General features: G+C 37.9%; 2 protein-coding genes and 1 pseudogene across 4 annotated transcripts; 1 reads left to right on the top strand and 2 right to left on the bottom strand.

Annotated features, from left to right (window-relative positions):
- Positions 1-4,660: 4,660 nt before the first annotated feature.
- On the bottom strand, positions 4,661-13,184 carry LOC7469800 (ABC transporter B family member 20). Of its 2 annotated transcripts, XM_002311108.4 has the most exons (11): positions 12,473-13,181; positions 11,234-11,288; positions 10,952-11,127; positions 10,657-10,857; positions 9,641-9,900; positions 9,254-9,564; positions 8,933-9,153; positions 8,497-8,837; positions 7,557-8,332; positions 7,180-7,421; positions 4,661-6,551 (listed from the first exon to the last, which is right to left on the bottom strand). In XM_002311108.4, the coding sequence occupies exons 1-11, from the start codon at positions 12,854-12,856 to the stop codon at positions 5,322-5,324; spliced, it is 4,197 nt and encodes a 1,398-aa protein (XP_002311144.1). In that variant the 5' UTR covers positions 12,857-13,181; the 3' UTR covers positions 4,661-5,321. The 2 variants fall into 2 exon arrangements, with proteins under 2 accessions (XP_002311144.1, XP_052310952.1); XM_052454992.1 differs by lacking the exon at positions 11,234-11,288 and having other exon boundaries at positions 10,952-11,182; positions 12,473-13,184.
- A 2,611-nt stretch (positions 13,185-15,795) lies between these two features.
- LOC7457916 (psbP-like protein 1, chloroplastic) lies at positions 15,796-17,063 on the top strand (annotated as a pseudogene).
- A 528-nt stretch (positions 17,064-17,591) lies between these two features.
- On the bottom strand, positions 17,592-19,601 carry LOC7469814 (60S ribosomal protein L23a). 2 transcript variants are annotated; one of them, XM_002311122.4, is made up of 4 exons: positions 19,496-19,601; positions 19,175-19,221; positions 18,172-18,532; positions 17,592-17,811 (listed from the first exon to the last, which is right to left on the bottom strand). In XM_002311122.4, the coding sequence occupies exons 2-4, from the start codon at positions 19,188-19,190 to the stop codon at positions 17,727-17,729; spliced, it is 462 nt and encodes a 153-aa protein (XP_002311158.2). In that variant the 5' UTR covers positions 19,191-19,221; positions 19,496-19,601; the 3' UTR covers positions 17,592-17,726. The 2 variants fall into 2 exon arrangements, with proteins under 2 accessions (XP_002311158.2, XP_052311341.1); XM_052455381.1 differs by having other exon boundaries at positions 19,175-19,215; positions 19,496-19,574.
- Positions 19,602-21,083: the final 1,482 nt, after the last annotated feature.

The raw sequence follows: 21,083 nt of genomic DNA, 5'->3' as shown, positions 1-21,083 counted from the left end.
ACAAACAGTCCCGGTGTCAGACGCCACGGGTATGCTGCAAACTTTGTAGCAATCACAATGTCATTTCGCATCTGTTTTCCTGAGAATTAAGGCATGAATGCACTTAGTGACAACCAAAACACATTCTTTCCCTATCTTTATGCAAGGATGCCACTCACAGAGGGGGGCAGGGCAATAGCTAAGATTTAGCAGTATTTATTCATCAAGCCCAGCGATCAAGTGGATATTGAAATCATACTGCATGTCTATTATCAGAAATTATGCATACATTATGCCACATTGATCATCAAATTAATCACTACAAACTGGATTCAATCCTGTGTGAATAATTAAGCAAAAAGGGCCAGTATCATAGTTGATTAAATCCTGCATAATTCAGTCAATATAATGAAGTAAATGAAACAAAGAAAGATACCAACCTAGAAATTCTTGTATAAACTTGCCAAGAAGCTTTTCACTTTGGCCATTTAACCTGCCAGTCCCATAAGAATCAGCACAAATTGTAAATCAACAAGGGATACAACAAGGCAAAGTGAAAATACACAGATTGCAGAATTACAGAATCTACAACACCAAAGTAAGCAAGATCAAACAGAGCATAGATTCACACTTCACAGCATACCCAGATCAAACCGAAAAAAATACCTAGAGGCCAGAAGCAAACCACTTACTTGTAGAATACCCAGAAGATAAACATAGATTCACAGCATACCCAGATCATTTTTTGTCTCTAATCACCACCATTAGACAGAAAAAAACAAAGCTTGGGATTGAGAATCAATTCTTACCTTTGTCTCGCCAAGAACACTCCGGATCAATTCTTAGAGTGTGAGATAGAGAGGGGACGATTGGACGAAGTCTGGGACTCTGGAGTCAGGGAGAGTGTGAGACAGGGAGTCAGGGACGATGAAGTAACAGGTGGGGTGACCTTGAGACAAGGACGAAGTCACAGGACTCAGGAGGGTGGTCGGGGACTCGGGTGGGAATTGGGAAAGAAAATAGATTTGTGCCTTATTACCCTGACCCTGAGTAAAAATTTGTTTCATTTCTAATTTTCCATTCGGTGACCGTGACATTTCATTTAACTCGTGAAAATGTAATGTTTTTAACGTTTTTTGCGAGTTTGACCTGGTTTTATGTGATTTTAATGATTTTCGAGTTTTGCTTTCGTTTCTACATGTTTTGTGGGTTTTAACTCGTAAAATCGTACGATTTTACGAGTTAAAACGCATTTTTAACGACCATGATTTTGAACCAATGGGAACCTTAGAAGTTAATTATTTGATATCCCGCTATTTGATGAGATATGAGGCATAAATTACATTAATCAATCTATAATTTTGTAGACTGGCTATTCTGAGACTGATGAGCATTGTATTGTACCGTGCAATTTATTTCACATATTCACATAAATGTATAGCGTTGTGCATCGATAGAATTGTGGAAGCCATGGAATAGATTTGACAGGAGGAGGAGATGCTTAATTTCAGAAAGTAAATTTTATTGTTTAAAACTATATAAAAAAAAGATTATCAAATCTACGCAGGCCAGCAAATAGCCGAATACCAAGGCCCAAGGCAAACAAAGCCCTGTCGCCTATCCTTACTTCTCCTATATCACAAAAATCCTGGAGGCTCGGAAAAATGTATATTCTCGTGGACAAACTCTACTCCCACATTGGCTAATCTGTTTGCAGTTAGCTCCCGTGCTGTAAACATGAAAAACATCCACGACTTGCCAGTCCTAAACCAGGCCAATGTCAATCCTATCTTGATTGCCCATAGCTCCGCAGTAACGGCACCAATCCAATAGACCCCAGCAGCAAATCCATGCAATTTGTTTTTGAAAAAAAAATTAATGGAATTCTTACTCATATTTTATCCATTTTTGAATATCGATCTAGATTTTTTACTGGGTTAAATTGAATTAATCATTTCTTTAATTTTTTTTTTAACTCAAACTGGTCTAAGTCTTGGATCGATTGGGTGAATTTGCTAGGTCACTCTCAGTTCTATAAATATGATTATTATACAATTATAAATTTCAAAACTCAATATAAACAAAGTAACAACAATAATATCCAATTATTTTTTAACTGTGTAAGTTTGATAACAATATATATTACGAGTAAAATAAATTTTATATTTTAATTTATTATATTTTATTCACCATAACCAAATAAAATATAAATATAGTTACTCTGTCTTATATTTCATTACCAAACATAATTTTTTTTTATATATTTTTATATATCTTGTTTCAACTGTATTTGTTTTTTTTTCTACAAAATGTTACTTATTTCAACATATTATACTCATAAGTTAAGTTTTTATTCATTTTTAAGACGTGCTTGATGAAGAATTTGCTTATAGAAAAATAAAGAAGCATGTGAAGGCAGGCAGGTCTTATCCCGCTTCTCTTATATCCGGCTAAATGAAATGCTTTATATATATATATATATATAACACAATAAGCCCAAAGTCATCAAACAGACCTCTCGGATCTCCTTTTAGAATTATGGGCTAGGGTGGCCTCATTTCGCCTCACCAACCCCAGGGAAACTCTGAATACAAGCCTAGATCGTTTGTACAGACAGACGTTTGGGGTGCTAAGATCCAAAGTCGAGAGGGAAACAGCCCTAGAATTAGGATATTTTGCTAGGACAATGAGAATTATCTACAAATCTTCTTGTTATATGAACCCTGTCATGTCATGCGATTTTGGAACAATTACTAGATAACTTTGGTCTTATATTACTACCTCATCGTACTCTATATAACCAACTTATGTTCCTTGTGTTGCTCATAGCTATCAATGCTTTCTAGGCAACTGCAAGAGGCGCCTCCTACTGCTAGGAGTTAGAGCAATGACCACAAGTTCCCTCCCAGCAAATCTCCTTTTAGCTGAAGGTAATTATAGATTGGTAATCATCTCTATATATTCGTAGCTACTGTACATAAAAATGAATTCTTGTTAAACCTCTCTCTATTGTGGAATTGTGCAGAGATACCAAAAAACTATCCATCTTCTGTGAACTTTGAAGATGGATATCCATATTATTACCCCTCAGATTGGATAGTAAGTTATGCAGTCATATTATAACGTGGAAGCTTGAAGTTTAGCTCTCAAGACTCGACAACTTGTCGTCTATTTCCTAGGATTTTGACTTCAGGGGACATTATTCTGCTTTTAAGGACAGAACGAGGCAACTGCAGAATGTTAGGGTGAGATTTATACCACCGGAGAAAAAGGAAATTCATGAATTGGGGTCCAATGGAAGAGGCAGAAAGATTGTAGTTTCGTTCCCTTTTCACGTCATTAAAGCCTAAATATGGTACTTCACAAGCTTTTCTCCTTGTCAGGTTATTTACCAATTGGTGAAGCACAGGTATACAGCACCAAATCAAATGCCAACCATATATAGCATGCAGGAGGTTGTATCATTGCCTATCCTTTCAGTTTATCGGTTCCTCTTAGCTAAAAACACTTACTTCAAATTCGGCGATTATCAGACCCTCCTATGCTTGCTGATTTCCTACTTCCTGCACGAAAGATTTTAACTTGCTCTTTGCTCAGTAAATAGTTTACGAAGTATGTCAAATCACAGGCAGCAAGAATATAAGAAGTTTTCTTGAAAATTATGTTTGTAAGCCCATGAGTGCTGAATCATTCTTGTGATGGATTTTAGTTTGCAAAAGTTTCACCTTTTGGCAAGTGAAATCATTATCTCTTGGCATACTGAATTTCTTTGACGGGTTTCTTCTGAACGCAGAAAACTGTAGACGGAAAAAAACTATTTCACTTTAGTACGGACTTGCATCTCCAAACAGCAACCATAGCTATTGCTAATGGTAAGCATCGTATCTCTTGAATCGTCACCATCATATATATATTGCCACTATATGCCAACAGAAGCGAACAGCAGGTGATACTGTGTTAACATGGATACAAGCCTGTAAGAATAGGGAAAGATATAGATGAAGCTGCTTTTCAGAATCTGGATTGATCAATGGTTGTATTTCTGTGGAGGGAGATCTTGCACACTGATTGTGACGGTGGAGAAGATTTCGCAGTCAGCTTAAAGTGGAAGCCGACTCTTTCAAGGTGCTTGAAATGCTATACGGGTTAACGTTGGTTGAATGAGAAAAATATTCATGTGTAACACACATATAATTAGTTGACAATTTTTTTGCGATGAAATTGCTTTTACCTTGGACCTTGGCTTGGTTTGGCTATAAAAACTGAATGATGCTGCTTTCGAGCACAACTGCACATTTCTTATGAATAAACTAAGTTGCAATTGACATAGACAAAGGCGAAGCTGTAGCCTCCATGAACACCGGATGATTGATATAGAACTGTGCGGAAAATGAAAGGTCGAATAGTGGGTTCAGGGCGGGGTGGCCATTTTCAGAATCAAGTCAGTCCACCACCTGAAAAACATGACATGCCTTTTTTTCTTGACCATGCAAGAACACGACTTTCGTAGTAAAACATTCCTCACGATGTAAAGAGCTGGATGTAAAGTTGAAATTCCTACCATGGTATGATAGTACAGTTTCAAGGCATCAGAAACATATCCAGCCTTGTAATAATAATAATAAAGCATCAAACATCATACTGCCTTGTTTCCAGCAAAAACATAACAATGGCGCTGATCTAACTGACAAAAAAATCAATCCGATTGTGAGTAAGCCTGTTGATTCGTACTAGTAAAAGTTAACAGGTTATAAATTAACCGCGTGGTTATTTACAAAGATTGCAACAAATTCTCTCACCTCTTATCCTATTCTGAACTTTCTTTAAAGTTCACAAATGTAAAATTTACAGTAAACACACCCAAGCTAGTCAGTCGCATAAATTCATTTAAGGGAGAAAAATACTCACAAAAGAGAACAAAAACCAGGAAACACACCCCATCAGGACTAGAATTATCTCCTCCACCCGATCCCTGACTAACGAAAAAATCAATCATGGAGACAAAGCAACAACGTAATGCTTCCCTCCAAAAGAATATGGTGGCATCTAGCCTCTCTCTCGAGCATTTCCTCGCCAGCCAAACAAAATCCAAGATCCCTATTTCTAAATCCTACATCTGAACAACATAGCTACCACTGCCACCACTGCTCCATCTCATCTTAGCCATACAAAACGCTGTCAAAAGCTTCATCATTCTCATTAGCTTCTTGTGTAACCTGGAAACTCCAACCTACTGATATTTCTAGAAGCACTAGCAGGTGTACATGTTTCAAGAAATTGAAGATGGCCCAGAATAAGAACTATACAGGTGAACCAGATGGAAATTTCAACACTGTAGCCCCTTAAATCAACCGATGTTGTCGCAAACCCTTTCCAAAGTGGGGTTGCATCAGACGGACATACAAACCATTCTTTGCCATCAAAGAATCATGGGCCCCTTCCTCGACAATTCGTCCTCCATTAAGAACCACAATGTTGTCAACATGCCTCATCATTGCAGTTCTATGAGCTATCAAAATGGTAGTTTTGTTTCCCATAATAAGAGTATCTAGTGCCTCTTGTACCACTCGACTTGATTCAGATTCGATGGATGAGCTGGCTTCATCCAATAACAAGATGGGTGCATTCTTCAACACCACTCGAGCAATTGCAATTCTCTGCTTCTGCCCTGGGGTAAGGTCCACGCCCCTCATTCCCACATGTGTGTCATAACCATGAGGCAGACTACTGATGAAATGGTGAGCATTAGCAATTCTTGCAGCCTCTTTCATCTCAGCCTCGCTGGCATTGTGCCTAGCATATATAATATTTTCTCTTATAGTTGTTGAGAAGATAATCGGTTCCTGCTGAACAAGACCAAGATGGTTCCTCAACCATCTCAAATTATAAAGTTTTAAATCCCGGCCATCCAGTAGGACCTGACCGGCAACTGGATCATAAAATCTTTCAATTAAAGAAATTATAGTGCTTTTTCCAGACCCTGAAACTCCCACCACAGCTACAGTTTGTCCTCCATTCACCTTGAGACTGAAATTGCTCAATACCAACATTTCTGGACGAGTTGGATAACAGAAATCCACATTCTTCAACTCAATGCTTCCATAAACATTAGGAGGCTTCAGTGCTGAGTTATCATCTGGGTCAATCTTAGGTTCTCGATCTATAATTTCAAATACTGAAATAAGAGATTTTCGCCGCTTAAGAATGTAGGGAGCCAATCCAAAAGGCTCCACCAGTGCAAATGTTGCAAAAGAAAAAACCATATACTCCTTGAGAGCCGTATGAAGATTCACATTGTGATTCTTTACAGAGTATGCAGTGTACCAGAGAAGAAGGGCATTGCAGGCGAAAAGAAGAAACTGAGAAAAACCAAATCCAAAACCAATGGCCATTCCAAGGAAAAAACTCTGCTTAAATATTTTCTGCAGTTGCAATCTGTAGAGCTCCATTACTTTATTACCCGCACAGAATGCCACAACTGTATAAATGTTTCTAACAGAATCCTCAAGGACCAATGATGCCTTTCTGTGCATCTCCTGGATGCCCCTGGAAAATCCAGCAAGCCACAACTTCTGCAATTTTTAAGTTGGCAGCCATTCAGGGTTTTGGCACAACAAATTATAAATAATGTAGTGTTTATAATTCAACTGTTAAAAGTGAAAAAAAATGCTTGATGGGATGGAATTAAAGCTCAGTCACTGAACATATCCAAGTGGAAATTGAAAATAGTTGGATTTGCAAGGTTACGTGTATGTGTGTGCTTGTGGAGCTAGTAAGACCATAGACCATCCCAATAAAACTGGTATTGAAAAATTGGTCTTATACAGTTTGTACCGAATCCAAACAAAAGCTAAACACATAAGCAAGAAACTGTTAAGGAAAAGCATGCAACAATCTAAAAGGCAGTGTTCACTTTTCACAGGTTGACACTCACTGCCATATGGCTGATGCTTGATGGCTAATAGCTCCCTAATCAAAAGAAAAGAATGAAAAAGGAAATTGACTCATAAAAGAAACTCCTAGAAACTTTAATTACTGATCGGTAAGTGGTAACACAAAATTTATTCTGTTTCATTCAAATATGTAACATAAAAATCAGATCAAAAAATGTTTGTTGCAAAATTAAGTCATCAATACTAACAGAAAACTTCTGATGATAAAATGATGTCAGGTTAAAAAGCATGCAGAAACTGTTCAAACCTGTGCAATTGCAGAGACAGTGAGAACTGGCAAGGTTGCCAGTGCTACAAGAGCCAATCGCCACTGAAGCAGCACCCCAATGACAACAGCCACAATAACTGCAGCACTGTCCTGTATAAATATTGAAAGTCGGTTGCTGAATGCAGCTCTTACAAAAGTAGCATCATTTGCCAAGCGCATGGATAATGTGTCAGCACCATTATCCTCTTCATCGAACCATCCGACTTCATTCCGCAGCATTGCTGTGAGATGATGGCCATCAATAAGTCATCGTCCACACAAATAACTCTATAAATCATGGAAATAACAGCTGTGTCGGGTGTGACACCTGGCACCATATTCTCAAAGAAACTAACAGAGATATTAAAGCTATTTACCTGAAAACATCATTCTGCGGACACGTTCAGTCATTTTCTCTCCCATGATACCAAAATAGAAGTGCTGCAAGAAATTGGCAACAACAGTCACCATACCCATGATGGCAATTATCAAGCACCACCTGTTTACATCCTGCTGCATGTCTCGTCCATAATAAGCAGTCACTATCAGTGAAATAACATAAGCAAGTAGTGGATTGAAAGAACCAAAAATAGCAGCACCAATGCTTCCTAAAACAGCATAAAGCCACTCTGCCAAACTAAGCTCTGCTAGTCTCCAAAATGATGGTTCTTCCAGATGCTTTGTATCCTTTGATTCCTTCACTTTAATTGGAACATCATCTGAGTGACTGTGGGGTCGACTGAAAGTCTGTGAGTGGGAACGCTCATTTTTAGGATCAGATGTCAAAAGTGGAGAAACAGGGGATTCAGGGTCTGAACCATTTGATGCCTGTCTATGTGCAGACTGGACATCAATCTTGGGTAATTCAGGTAGTCTCATTTCAAAACTATCCTGCCTTCTTATTGATGGTTCCTTATCAGCTCCATCCAAGGGAAGACCGTTTTCCATCATCTTCTCTGGTGGTGGGCTGAGAACTTTTGGTGATTCTTGTGAATTAAACATGCTATCTGGAGGCCGAAATATACCAGGAGCTCTCTGAAGTGATGGTGACCTGGCTATTTTAGGGGAGGATGGTTCTTGATAGCTGTGGCCTGTGGAAGGATCCTTTTCAACCTGGAAAGCAGCAGTCTCCTTGTAGTTTCTAACTGGCATCCTGGATAAAGGTGCATATCTCAGAAACATAGTATCATAATGGCATGCAATTTAAATGTTTAGGAAAAGTTTGTATCAAGCGTTTTAATTCTGCCAACAAAAGTTACACAATTCAAACACGAAAATTTCACTATAATGCACAACATCGTTGTTCTCATACTATACCTCCTTGGAAGTTTTGCTGCTTCTTCGCATTTGAGAAGCTCTGCATATAGACCATTTAAGGTTATTAATTCGTCATGTGTACCCATTTCAACAAGCTGACCCTCCTCCATTACAGCTATATAATCAGCATTCCTAATTAGACTAAGACGTCTAGCTATTATAATGGTTGAACGTCCCAACATGAGAAGATCTAGTGCCTCTTGAACTGCTCTCTCAGCTTCAAAATCAAGTCCACCAGTAACCTCATCAAGCAGAAGAATTGTAGGATTTAAAAGTACTGCCCTGGCAATAGAAAGTTTAATTTTCTGCTCCTCAGTCAATGCTAAACCAGCCCTACCGACCTGAAATGTACAGCAATTAATTTCCAGAAGGATAGCCAAGAGAAAAGCAATAAAAATAAACAGGTCTAATAAATATCCTGTCCTTTAAATATTACCTGTGTCTCGTAGCCTTTTTCAAGTGAACTGATAAATGTGTGTGCATGTGCTATTTTGGCAGCTTCCTCAATCTGATCCAAAGTAGCATCTCGTCCATATACAATATTATCTCTTATACTCAAACTCAGCAAGGCAGGTTCCTGGGTGACCAGCCCTATTTGGCTTCTGAGCCATTCCAGTTTCAGGTTTTTAATATTCTCTCCATCAAGAAGAACTTCTCCTGAATGAATTGACCAAAAATGTTGGAATAAACATGTGGACATGGCTAAGGATATAGCATTAGCTCAAAAGGAAATATAAAAATAAAATGGCCATAATACCTAAGTTAGGATCATAAAAGCGCTCCATGAGTGGGATAATGCTGCTCTTTCCAGAACCATTTCTTCCAACAAGAGCCACTGTCTTTTTAGCTGGTACAGTGAGGTAAAATCCACTCAAGATGGGAATCTCAGGACGAGACAGATAGCTAAAATAAACATTTCGAAACTCGATATTTCCTTGCACTGCCACTAGGTTGTTCCCATCCTGATTAACTGTGGAGGATGACCGACTTATCATCTCAAAGAGTCTATATGCAGCAATTCGTCCTTGGTCAAATGAATAGAAATTGGTTGCAGCTTGATTCAGCCCACTGTAAACACAAGGGAGACAAGAAAATCATAAAATATTGTTTACAGCGCTGAGAAAGAGGAGAACAAGACACTTACAGGCCACTTAAAATTATAGCAAACAGGGCTGTTACTATTTCACCACCATGAGCTTTATGACTTGTAACCAGAAACCTTCCAACCCAAAGTTGCAAGGCACAAGAACATATTGCAAGCCCATACGTAAAACCAAGCCCAAGTCCTTGAACAAGGCTAATCAAAATACCATATCTCAAAGTTGCTTGTAGTGATGTTGCATATGAATACTTTGCCAGAGTTTCATTTGTGAATGCATACAAGGTCCTACTATAAGAGACTGCCTGCACAGTTTATAAAATTACTAGTATTCAGTATCAATAGCATGTGATGAATCACCACAATAGTGGTATCACAAATAAATTTAGAACTTGCGATATTTTAATTTTCTATCTGTAATCCAAAGAACGGTCTAAAAAAGGGTTACACCTACATTGCACGGGCACATGCTGACACTACAAAGCCCAGACAGGCAAGAATATGCTTTCTATTCATGCATAACTGACAATCTGTTTAGTGCTTGAAGAGCCTCTCAAAATAGTTTGACTACCCCTCCCAACAATATGGTCCATCAAAAAATTAAATCTAAATTAAAGGTACAGACAGCCAACATATACAACAATAGAAATACAAAGCGAAGAAGCATTTGCAGAGGTACACTTCAGTTTAATAAAACCCTCTCTCAAGTAAATCATCAACAAAATATATTAACAGCATTAAGAGTACGGCACCGGAAACACATATCTTCATTTGCCAGTCATATCCCCATGGATATATAACTCCTTATTCCTAATTTTTCAGGATTATGATTCTGCTCAATTGCAGAGAAACAATAAAAAATATAAGCAATTACAATGCCCACCATGGTGAGTAATAGAAACATGATATATAATCCTTATTTCTAATTTTTCAGGATTATGATTCTGCCCAATTGCAGAGAAACAATAAAAAAATATAAGCAATTACAATGCCCACCATGGTGACTAATAGAAACATGCATCTTCACACGATTGTGTAATAGAAGTTTAAAGGGGGGGAACCTGTTCAGCAATGCTAGCAGCTTCAGCATATGCATCTTGAATGCTCTCAGCAAGCCTATGAAGAAATATATTTGAGATACCTCCAGCAGCAACAATGAATGGGCCAGTGGCTAATGTTATTAGTGCAATTTGCCAGCAGTTGACAAATCCAATAGCAAGACCACTGAAAAATGTAGCCATATTATGAATATAATTTCCAACCTGCATCATCAAGCGCCTCTTTCATCAGTTTACAGAAAACATTTGCACAGAATAGAAGTAGAGGGGGGAAGCAGTTGATTTAGATTTAACATACCTTTTCACTCAATGCAGATTGAATGAGGAGCACGTCACTCAATACTTGGCTAACAATATCCCCGTTATTCCCATATGTATCGAAAAAGCTCATGTCCTGATTGAGCAATACCTGAACATACTTTGACCTGATGACCGCGGTCTGACGTTCCCCAGTTAAAATCCAGCAGGAAACCTCTATTACAGATAAAAAGTTAGAATTGATGGCTCTAAAGAGGCCATTATTCATGAGCTGATAACAAAAATACAACAAAGCTCATTATGGTGAATATATGAATTTTACCAATCCAACCAGCAGCAAAAACTCCCACGGCTAAATAAACAATGTGCATAGCAAGCTGCATACAAAGCATAACATGGTCAAATAAAAAAAAGGTACATATTTGCAACTTCAACTGGACAAATAGATTTCAGAGAACATGAAGCTCAGGACCCCCGCCCCCCTTGGAAACCAACACATTAGAAACAATGAATCAGCAAGGAATAATTAAAGCCTTAGATGGTCACATATACAGCAAATGAAGTTCCAACTGGGCAACGTGTATGAATACATACAGCCATGTCTCCAAGATTGAGATATGACTCGTCAAAGATCAAGTTCTCAGATGTGAAAATCGACTCCTATCCAAACTTCAATAGGTACAGGATCCTGATACTTAACATGCATTTTATTCATATGCTCCTGCCTAACAGTCAACCTCGGATCCAGCTTGGCTTCACAAATTTCATATATTGACCAAAAAGTAAAAAATAAGCAATCCAAGTTATTGTAGTTTTTGGTTAATGCTAGAGAATGAGAGCGGGGAAGGGGGGATTGAAACTCGGGAGTGTATGGTGTACTTAGTTGCTTTATTAGGAAAACCCTTAATTTGCTGCTCAAATTGGAAAAAAAAATGAAGACCTGATTTTATAGCGCTCTTAGTAGTCTATTCATTATACAACCTTTTCTTCCTCCAGAATTACCAGTATTCCTTTACTGATTACAAGGACAAAAAGTGTATTACTAACATTTTCTATCAGGGTAGAAGAATTTGTTTTGAAACAGAAACAGAAAAACCGTGGGAAACTACAATTAGACTATATGTTCAGTTTCTTTACACAAAAATTACAATATTAAAAACAGTAAATCGCAGTTGCTTCCCAAACAGAACCCTCTCTCTCTTATTGCCTCCAGTAGTATAACGCTGCACTTTCATTTCTTAACCAAACTAACTGGCAATAAGCTAAACAAGACTAATTAAACAACGCTTAAGCATGTTTAACAACTAAAACATATCAAGTCCCAAAAAATTGAAACTTTCTCAAGATAGAACAAATTACAAGCATAATTAACCAAACCCAGCAAACTTAAACTAAAAAAAAACTATTCAACTTCAGATTTTAACTAATTTTCCAATTCCTAATAACCCTCGTTACTAACTAAATTCACCAAGCCACCCCAGCAAAACAACAGATTTTGAATCATTTTTCACTCAAAACTCCGGAAAATTAAAAACGATTAGGGTTTGCAAAAATTACTCACATCAGTAAACCTGTCAAATCGCTCCTCCGGCTTAATACTCAAAACCCCAATAATCTTCCCAAAGTAATGCAAGTAAACAACAAGAGCAGTCCCGTGCGCAGCCGCTGCAAGCGACCCAACGATCATGAGCCCCCAATCTAACCTATCAGCACAAGCAAACAACCCGGAGAAAGGAACAGCAGCTGGCGGCGGCTCCATCTCCTCAGCCTCCTCGATCTCCTCCTCTGCTTCCGCTTGAGCCGCCGCAGCAGCAGCCGCGGCCGCCTCCGCACTGTTATCTAAGTACGGAGACGGACTCTCCGGCGGCTCGGAAACCTCGGAGACCGGCGTCAACGGTTGTATATGCGGCGGGGACCATCCGAATAATCCCCTGGAGATCATCATCTTGGGCAGATGACTATCTGTTCGTTCTGTCGTTAAAAAACCCTAATCGATTCCTTTTACCTCTAAATTTAGCAGCAGATCTGTGCTAAATTTAGAGGCCAAAATTCGATTTTTTGTGCGTTTTGAGGAGCTGAAAATAAAATTTAAGAAAAAAAATAAAAATGGGATCTTTTTCTTTTGGGTGACTGGACCGGGTCAAAAAGGAGGATTTCTTAGAGAGAGAGAGAGGGAAGGAGAAAATGTTGACTCGCACCAGCTGAGGTTACCAGACTGGAAATGACCGTAAGGAATACTGCCCTCTAAAACTTCTTTCTTTCCTTCCCTTATTTGGCTTTTTGCATGTGGTAGTTTTTGTTAGGTTAACGGTCATCTCCCGCCTCTATTTTGTTACGATATCAGTAAACTCCGGGCATTTTTTTCCTATAAACTTTAGAATATTGATTTTGACTAGACAATCGTTCTGTGCAATTTTTTTTTCCAGTTCCCTGAGGCATGGCAGTAGAAACAATTCATGTTATTAATTATATATATATATAAGTGATTATTTATGAGTGTATTAAGATATGTTTTAAAATATTTTTTATTTAAAAATATATTAAAATAATACTTTTTTATTTTTAAAATTTATTTTTAATGTTAGAACATTAAAACGATAAAAATATGATTCCAAATAATGTTTGACTGCAAAGAACAGAAGGCTTGTTCTAGTGTATTATCAAGAGATGATTCCAAATACCACCCTGGAATAAAAAGTTTTTCTAGTGTTGCACGGGCTTTACAGCAGGCGTGTTTTGCAGGGGCATATCTGGGAATCGAAAGCAAAAATATTTTGTGTTGGTTACTGTGAAAGACAGCTGTTTTGAGCTGTTAAGAGGTGACACGTGGGGGTGTTGGATGAATGTTAGGTGAGGTTAGTGTGGCTTTTGGAAATAAAGAGAAAAAAAAAAGGTTTGTGGGGATGGCATAAGGGAAGACCGGAAGCGGCAGCATCATTGAGGGGGATGGTGGGTTGTGTTGCAGAGAGCTTTTTTCTGTGCTGCCAGTGCATCTGCTCTGTTCCATCTGGCCCTTCTTTCTTCTTCTTTTTTAATTTATATTTTGAATCCCATGCTTTTGTGCGTTTGATTTGGACGCAACTTGTTTGTCCTTTTTTTCTTCTTCTTCATTGATACTGAAAAACAAACAAGTTCCCAAGTTGTCTCCTTGTAATATATATATATATATTAAGGGGTTCTTAATTACTTTGTTAACATGATGCTGTGGGCAATACACCCAACAAGAACGATGTATTCTCGTTGTCATCAATTATGGTGAAGTTTCAGCATAACAATGTTTAGCGTTAATTAATACTAGTTTAGCTTTTTAAGGCCACGTAATTAGTTGATAGACTGATTATATGGATTTAAACTTGATATGAAAGGGTACTTAATTTCAATAATTGAATATTTTTTGTGCCTGGATTGCATTGGACCGTGAAATTACATGAATGTTAATTTAAGGTATTGTTTCACGTCCAGGTATTTTTAGCTTTTTGCATGGGGATCTTGTGTATTGACACGATGGGATGTACGAAGCTAATTCTTTAATTAATAGAAGCCGTTCTGGTCAGAAAGTAGCACCGACGAGACAAGAGGGCCATGACTAAAAGAAGGCTCCTACACAGGTGGCTGTGAGGAGTGAGGCCCAAAGGCAACTAATAACGGATAAGCAGCGGGGGAGCTGAAAGGAAGACAAGCTCTCCTACACAGGTGGCTGTGAGGAGGGAGGCCCAGAGGACAAGACTGTCTCGTCCTTACAGGCTCCCCACAGAACAATGGCTCTCACCATCATCAGTACATCATAAATTATCTTAAAATTCTTTCTCTCTGGTCCTCCCTCTCTGTAAACAAACAATATATCTACGTGGATGCTTGATATCACATTATGGGTTTCTTGTTTACGTAGTAGGAGTACAAAAGAGTCATGGAATGTTCTTTCTGTAGAAGAGGCCTTTCTTTTCTTGTTAGGGCTGCGCAGTCGTCAGCGTCTTCAGCTTCTCATTCTCAAGGTGAGTTTTCTTCTTGTCTTTTCTTCAGTTTAGTTGCTATAATATTTTTCTTGATGGAATGAACAATGTCCTTGGCTCCTTGCCACTACTTCATCAGGCACTCATCTCGGTAGATGTTACTGTAAATTGCAATTCTGATGGATTTGATAAAGCATTTCTTCCTTGGAAATTCAGTGGTTACTGATCAAAAAATGGAACTAGAATCTCATAATACAAGGAAAATACTGCTGTAATTGAAAAATGATGTTCCTGTGAGAATCTCTTTTGGCAATTTGGTTATGAGGGCATTTGACAATTCCCAACGAAATAAGATTGTGCCGAATTCGAAGTTTAACCACCTTTAGATTACTGGATAAAAGGCCGGAACCACACCCCGTAGAAAATTGAACTTAAAGGGTTTTCTTTAAGTTGAACGAAGCAGTGTCGAAGAGACTTTGTGTTTTGGTTTGTTTAACGGCGCTCTTATCTCTTTGCAGTTAGATCTGGGAGACGCGAATTGATTGCTGCGAGTGTCATTGCTCCGTGGGTATCCATGGTTAACCAAACTTCTCCATCGTGTAAGCAACCTTTTTTCGATGTTTTTGTTCTGATTAGCCAATGCAGTTCAGCAAAGAAATAAACTCATAGCTTAGAATCAACTTTGTCAGTCCCTCAGGATATTATCATGATTGCTGATATCCTAACAGGACATCCTTGATATGGTTCCTTTGCTGCAGAAACTAAAAGGGGATTTCTTCTAGTCACGGACAAGAGGATGGATACTCATTTCTCTACCCATTTGGGTGGTTGGTTTCCCATAGTTTTTCTTATCTGTTCCTCTTCTCGTGTTCATAGCTCATGCGTTCTTCTCTTTTGTTGATATATCCGCTAGCCACACACAACAAAGACTTGATACAACGTTTTCAGATCGGTTCTTCATATTTCCCGTTGTCTGTGGCAGGAAGTTGTCATTGAAGGTCAAGACAAGGTATTTAAAGATGTCATTGAGCCATTAGAAAGTGTTAGTGTGAACATGATCCTACCGTCAAACAAGATCTTCGAGACATTGGTCCTCCACAACAGGTTTTCCATGTATACTTTACCACCCGATATTTTTCATCACAGAGGCGGTAACATTATTTTCCTTAATGCGCTTTCGCCAGTTTATAATTTGAGTTCATATCTCTAAGTGATGGAAGATGCTAATGCTTGTTATGCATTTATCCCAGGTTGCTGAAACGTTGATCAAAAAAGTTTTAGCCCCACCTTCACAGAAAACAAAACTAATCGAGGCAAAAGAGGTTTGATTTCTTGCATCTCCTCATTTATTTCTACCAGAGTTCATGCATGCTTATGAGCAGCATGTTCTCATTACAAATAATTGTTGCGGTTCAATTATGCACGGTGTTCTTTGAACTATTGAAATTAGACCACATCTATCCCCGTCTTAGTACTTAATTAGATGACTATTTAATCTTGCTTATGTAAATTTACCATTAAGGTTTGTTGAAAAAAGAACAGTTAACTGATATATATTGTGCAATTATGGTGCAGCACGATGCTGATGAGAAAGTTTATTACACAAACGAGTCTGTTGCTCAGGCTCCAAATTTTACCTGCCATGCTCCTAGTGCAATTACCATTGGCAGTGGCATTATGTAATTTCTTGCACCCATCCCATCATTCAAGGCTTACTCCTGTGGTTCCACAACGATTTCATTAAAAGAGATTTGGAATAATTGGTTTGCAGTGATCTTGCTACCATCACCTTCTCCTTTATTCTTTTCAATTTTTCCCATTTTTACTCAGTGCTGTCGCATTTGCCTTGTAAGACCAGAATGCTTGTGGAACTTCAGGTAAAACACGTTAGGATTTTCAAAGTCTGAGATGATCAACTGGACAACTTTCCATGGTCATCATGATGAAAGATAAATTGCAGACGGTTGTTGATTCCTTTGAAATTTTCAATGTTTGATGTGGTTGTTCAGTTTTCATTTTTCTGCTTGGGAACAAGCCTCTTTCAGAGCTGTATGAGGCACGTTTCTTTTCACCATGTATCCCTCCCCGTTTTCTTTCTTTGTTCTCCTTTTCCCCTTTCCTCTTGTAGAGGGGCATCTGATATCCGAAGCTCTATGGGTGTTGATATGAAATGAACTTCCCTTCATTATTCTTCATATGAAATGAACTTCCCTTCATTATTCTTCGGTGTCATGATTATAATGCAGGCACCATCCATCCATTGCTGTACTCTTTAGTATATCATGTACATCATAACTTCTATAATCTAGGTTAAATGCCTGTCCCAATGTTACCATTTATACGGTGCCCACCTCGTTCAGGGTTGGGAGGTGAGGCAGTGAAAACCTGTACCTTCACATCCAACTTAAGATTGGAAAACAGGGGCAAACTCGAAAACAAAAAACGAAAAAGGAGGAAAGAAAATATAAACCCAAAGGTTAGAATTTAGATTCATTTCCCTTCACAGAAAATCGTAGCCACTAGATAAATATGATCATTACTGAGACGGGAACTTGAATTTGCAGTTTCCTCCAAGAGCAGTTCAAAGAACTATAGATTGTCATACAGAATTTGAACTGCGAACTGGCATCAAGTGTCTAGACCAGTAAAGTCTTTGCCAGGGCCAAAACAACAGAGTTGGTCATTCACACATTCATGCAGGCAGCATAACACCACCACCAGAAAATGGTATAATAGGAAAACAGTTCTCAGCATATATTGAAAAAAAATAAACATAACATTGGAGTACTATCAGACTGCATTGCTCCTAACAAAACTGTCAACAGTACTTTGCTCATCAAATCAAATAACTACAAAACCATAAATTTATATGATGCCAATCTTGTTCGCCACATCCAATGCATCATAATCAGGAGTCAACCTGACATACGCCTTCTTAGTTCCATCAGGCCTGCATTAAAATGGATACAGTTAAGACTCCATTGGAAGAGTAGATCGAATCATGCAATGAGCTCAAAACACAGTTAAAGATAAAAGGCAAAATCTCAATCATGAAACATGAACTCTAGATGAACACAGTATAAGATGATTCACTAGTCTAAAATTCAGTTGCCTCTGGTTAGTAAACATGAACTCTAGATTGGAATTACTAATTAACAAGATTGGAGTATCATGCATCTTGTCAAGTTGGGCGCGCCTCTTGCCACAGTTATATCATGCATTAATATTCACCAGGATCAGACAAGAAATGATCCCCTTATCATAAATGTAAAACATCAAAATGTCTTGGCTTCAAGTAACTATGGTTTACCTGATCAAAGTGTTCACTTTCTTGGTCTGAATGTCATACATCTTCTTGACTGCAGCTTTGATTTTCTTCTTGTCAGCACGAATGTCAACAATGAACACCAGGGTATTGTTGTCCTCAATCTTTTTCATTGCAGACTCAGTAGTAAGTGGGTACTTCAGAATCTGATAGTGGTCCAACTTATTTCTAGGAGTTGCACTGATGCGTGGATACTTGGGGTTTCTCTCCTTTTTCAATGTCCGGGGACGGTGAAATGTAACCTTTGTCCGGATCTTCTTTGTTTTCTTAAATGTTGGCCCTGATTTCACAGCCCTGGCAGCCTTCTGGGCTTGTGCCTTTGCATCAGGCTTTTTGGAAGCATCAGCTGGTAGAAGAAATGAGATCAAGAAAAAAAAATCAAATCAATAAACTGTTTGTTTGAGATGCGGATGAGACTGCAAAATATGTAAAATACACAACACTTCTAGTTTACACATTACAAAATCAGTCGTAACATATAAATTATGGCTTTTATCTACAAGCACACAGCCCAATTTCTTCATTGAACCATGATTTCAACACAATCGGAAAAGCAATGCAGTTTCAAAACAAAAATGGAACAGCTGGAAAATCATCCAAATTAAATTGAAAAATTATATGAACCAAGAACAACATAAAATCACACGAAGCCAAAAGCTACTACTATCACACAAATCAGTTGTGCTCACTACAACCAACGCCACTTTTTTTAAAATAAGACAAGTGCAGGTAGTCTGTAAAATTAGAAAGAAAAAGCCCTTTTTCTAACTGACCGGTACAGCACAGATCGTAATTAAACATCAATATAAAGCATGAACTAATCGCATAAATTTACCAGCTGCAACAACTATGGGAGAACAACCATTTGTAAGGAAAAAACAACCCAGCAAACAGATAATACATATATTCAAGACCATTGAATAGTACGTAAAAAATAAACGATCAACGGATGTTCGAATTTAAAAGTAAGAGAAATAAACAGACGTACCTCTAGCTGGAGACATTGTAGCAACCACTTCCTAAGCACCACTAAACCTGATATCAAAAGCCCAAAACCAAAACTTTAGTAACAAAAACAATAATCCCACAACTATAACCTTATAAAATAAAAGGCCAAAAGAGCATAATAAGTCAAGATCAAGTGCAACTTTAGTTCATTTCAAGACGAAAAGCAGATTTATAAGCGAGGTTTTGGATTTGATAAAACCTACACGTAGATGACAGAAAAGAAATCTACTGAAAAAACGCCCTATAGAGAACAAGAAATAAAAGTGAGGGTAGAGAGTAAACAGAGATAAGATGGACAGACCTTAGCTGCTGCTGCTGCTGCTGCTTCTGCGGCTGTGAACTAGGGTTTTTCCCAGGCGGGGAAGACTGGGGGTGGTATATATAAGATCTCGAAATTACTAATTTAACCTCGAAGTTGGCTATGAGCTGGGCTAGGTATTGATGAGAAGCGTTTATTGTGGGCCCCGCTTAAGATTTGTTACTTTGGGCTTTAAGTTCTGCGGCCCAAAAATAGGCATTATTTGTTGATTGTTCCCGTGGAAGTATTATCCTTTTACTTCGTTGAAAATATTTCCATTGAAAAGTTAAAAGGTTTTGACTTTTAATTAAATAAAAAACTTTAATCAGTTTTTTAATAAACCTATGATTTAAATTAAAATTTATTTATGACCAAATATATATTTATAAATTTTTTATAAGTCAAAAGTTAAAAATGCAAACATAATCTAAATTTAAGTAATTTTTTTGCACGGATCTCTTCTAAAACTTAAAACGCACGTTACACACACAGACATGCATGAAACTACAATTCCTCACCGTGGGGTAAATTTGTTCTTATGCAGAAGCATGAAACTACAATTCCTCACCGTGGGGTAAATTTGTTCTTATGCAGAACTCTTGCCCAGCTAGGCCGCCATGGGTAAGAGTTGTCTTTGATCGCAGCAAAGCCTTCAATGATTCCATGACCTTAAAGATTACAGTAGAGAAAACACGGGAAGAAAGCATGCTAGCATAAAAAATGAGCAATGAAAGCCAGAAATTTCAAGTCATTAGCTCATCAACTTCAAACTCGACCATCTTTTCTTTAAAAGTCAGCACTTTGAATGTGTTTGAGATTATAACCATGGCGGCGGTTTAAAATATTTTTTATTTAAAAATATATCAAAATAAAATTTTTTTATTTTTTAAAATATTTTGTGATATCATTACATTAAAACGATAAGAAACTATAAAAAAAATTATTTTTTTAAAAAATTTAAATCTAAAAAAACACAAGTGGAAACACATCCAAAAACCAGTCTTCTCAGACCAAACCCAATATCATAGACAATGGCGACACTGATAAATCATCCGTTACCATGTACCCTCCCTCCCTCCCTCTAGAAGTGCTGAAGGCAGAATGTTTTGCACCGATGAACTGAACTTCTTTAGACATTTGAAAGTCGTAATGACCACAAGTAATGTTTTGCAGGTCTGTGATACGCCGGTAATCTTTTTCACAGATGTACGATTTTTTTATTGTCAGGGATTGCCTGAGCCCAAGCCCATACTATGCGGTTTTTTTTTTTTTTTTTTTTGAGACAAGCAGCCACCACAGGATTATTCATAGCTGGGTAATTTCTTAGATAAGATCTAAAAATTAAGACTTTTAGTCTTGATTTTGTGTTATAATCATGAAATGAAATAAAGTTGATTAGAATGCGCTGCTTTTTATTTATTGGGGATAATCTTGGAGGTGATTTTTGTGACCGAAGATTCCAATTTTGGGAACGAGATTTTTAGGTAGGAGCCCATATTAGACGATATATCGTCCACGAAGGAGATAAGCGATCCACCGTTGCGGGTTTTTATGGGCTGTTGCTTTCATCATCTTTAGGGGGCTGGCTCTT

Source organism: Populus trichocarpa, chromosome 8 (genome assembly GCF_000002775.5).
Source record: "Populus trichocarpa isolate Nisqually-1 chromosome 8, P.trichocarpa_v4.1, whole genome shotgun sequence".
Taxonomy (NCBI): domain Eukaryota; kingdom Viridiplantae; phylum Streptophyta; class Magnoliopsida; order Malpighiales; family Salicaceae; genus Populus; species Populus trichocarpa.
Note: the sequence above shows the minus strand (reverse complement) of the source record. Positions and strands in the feature narration are given on the sequence as shown.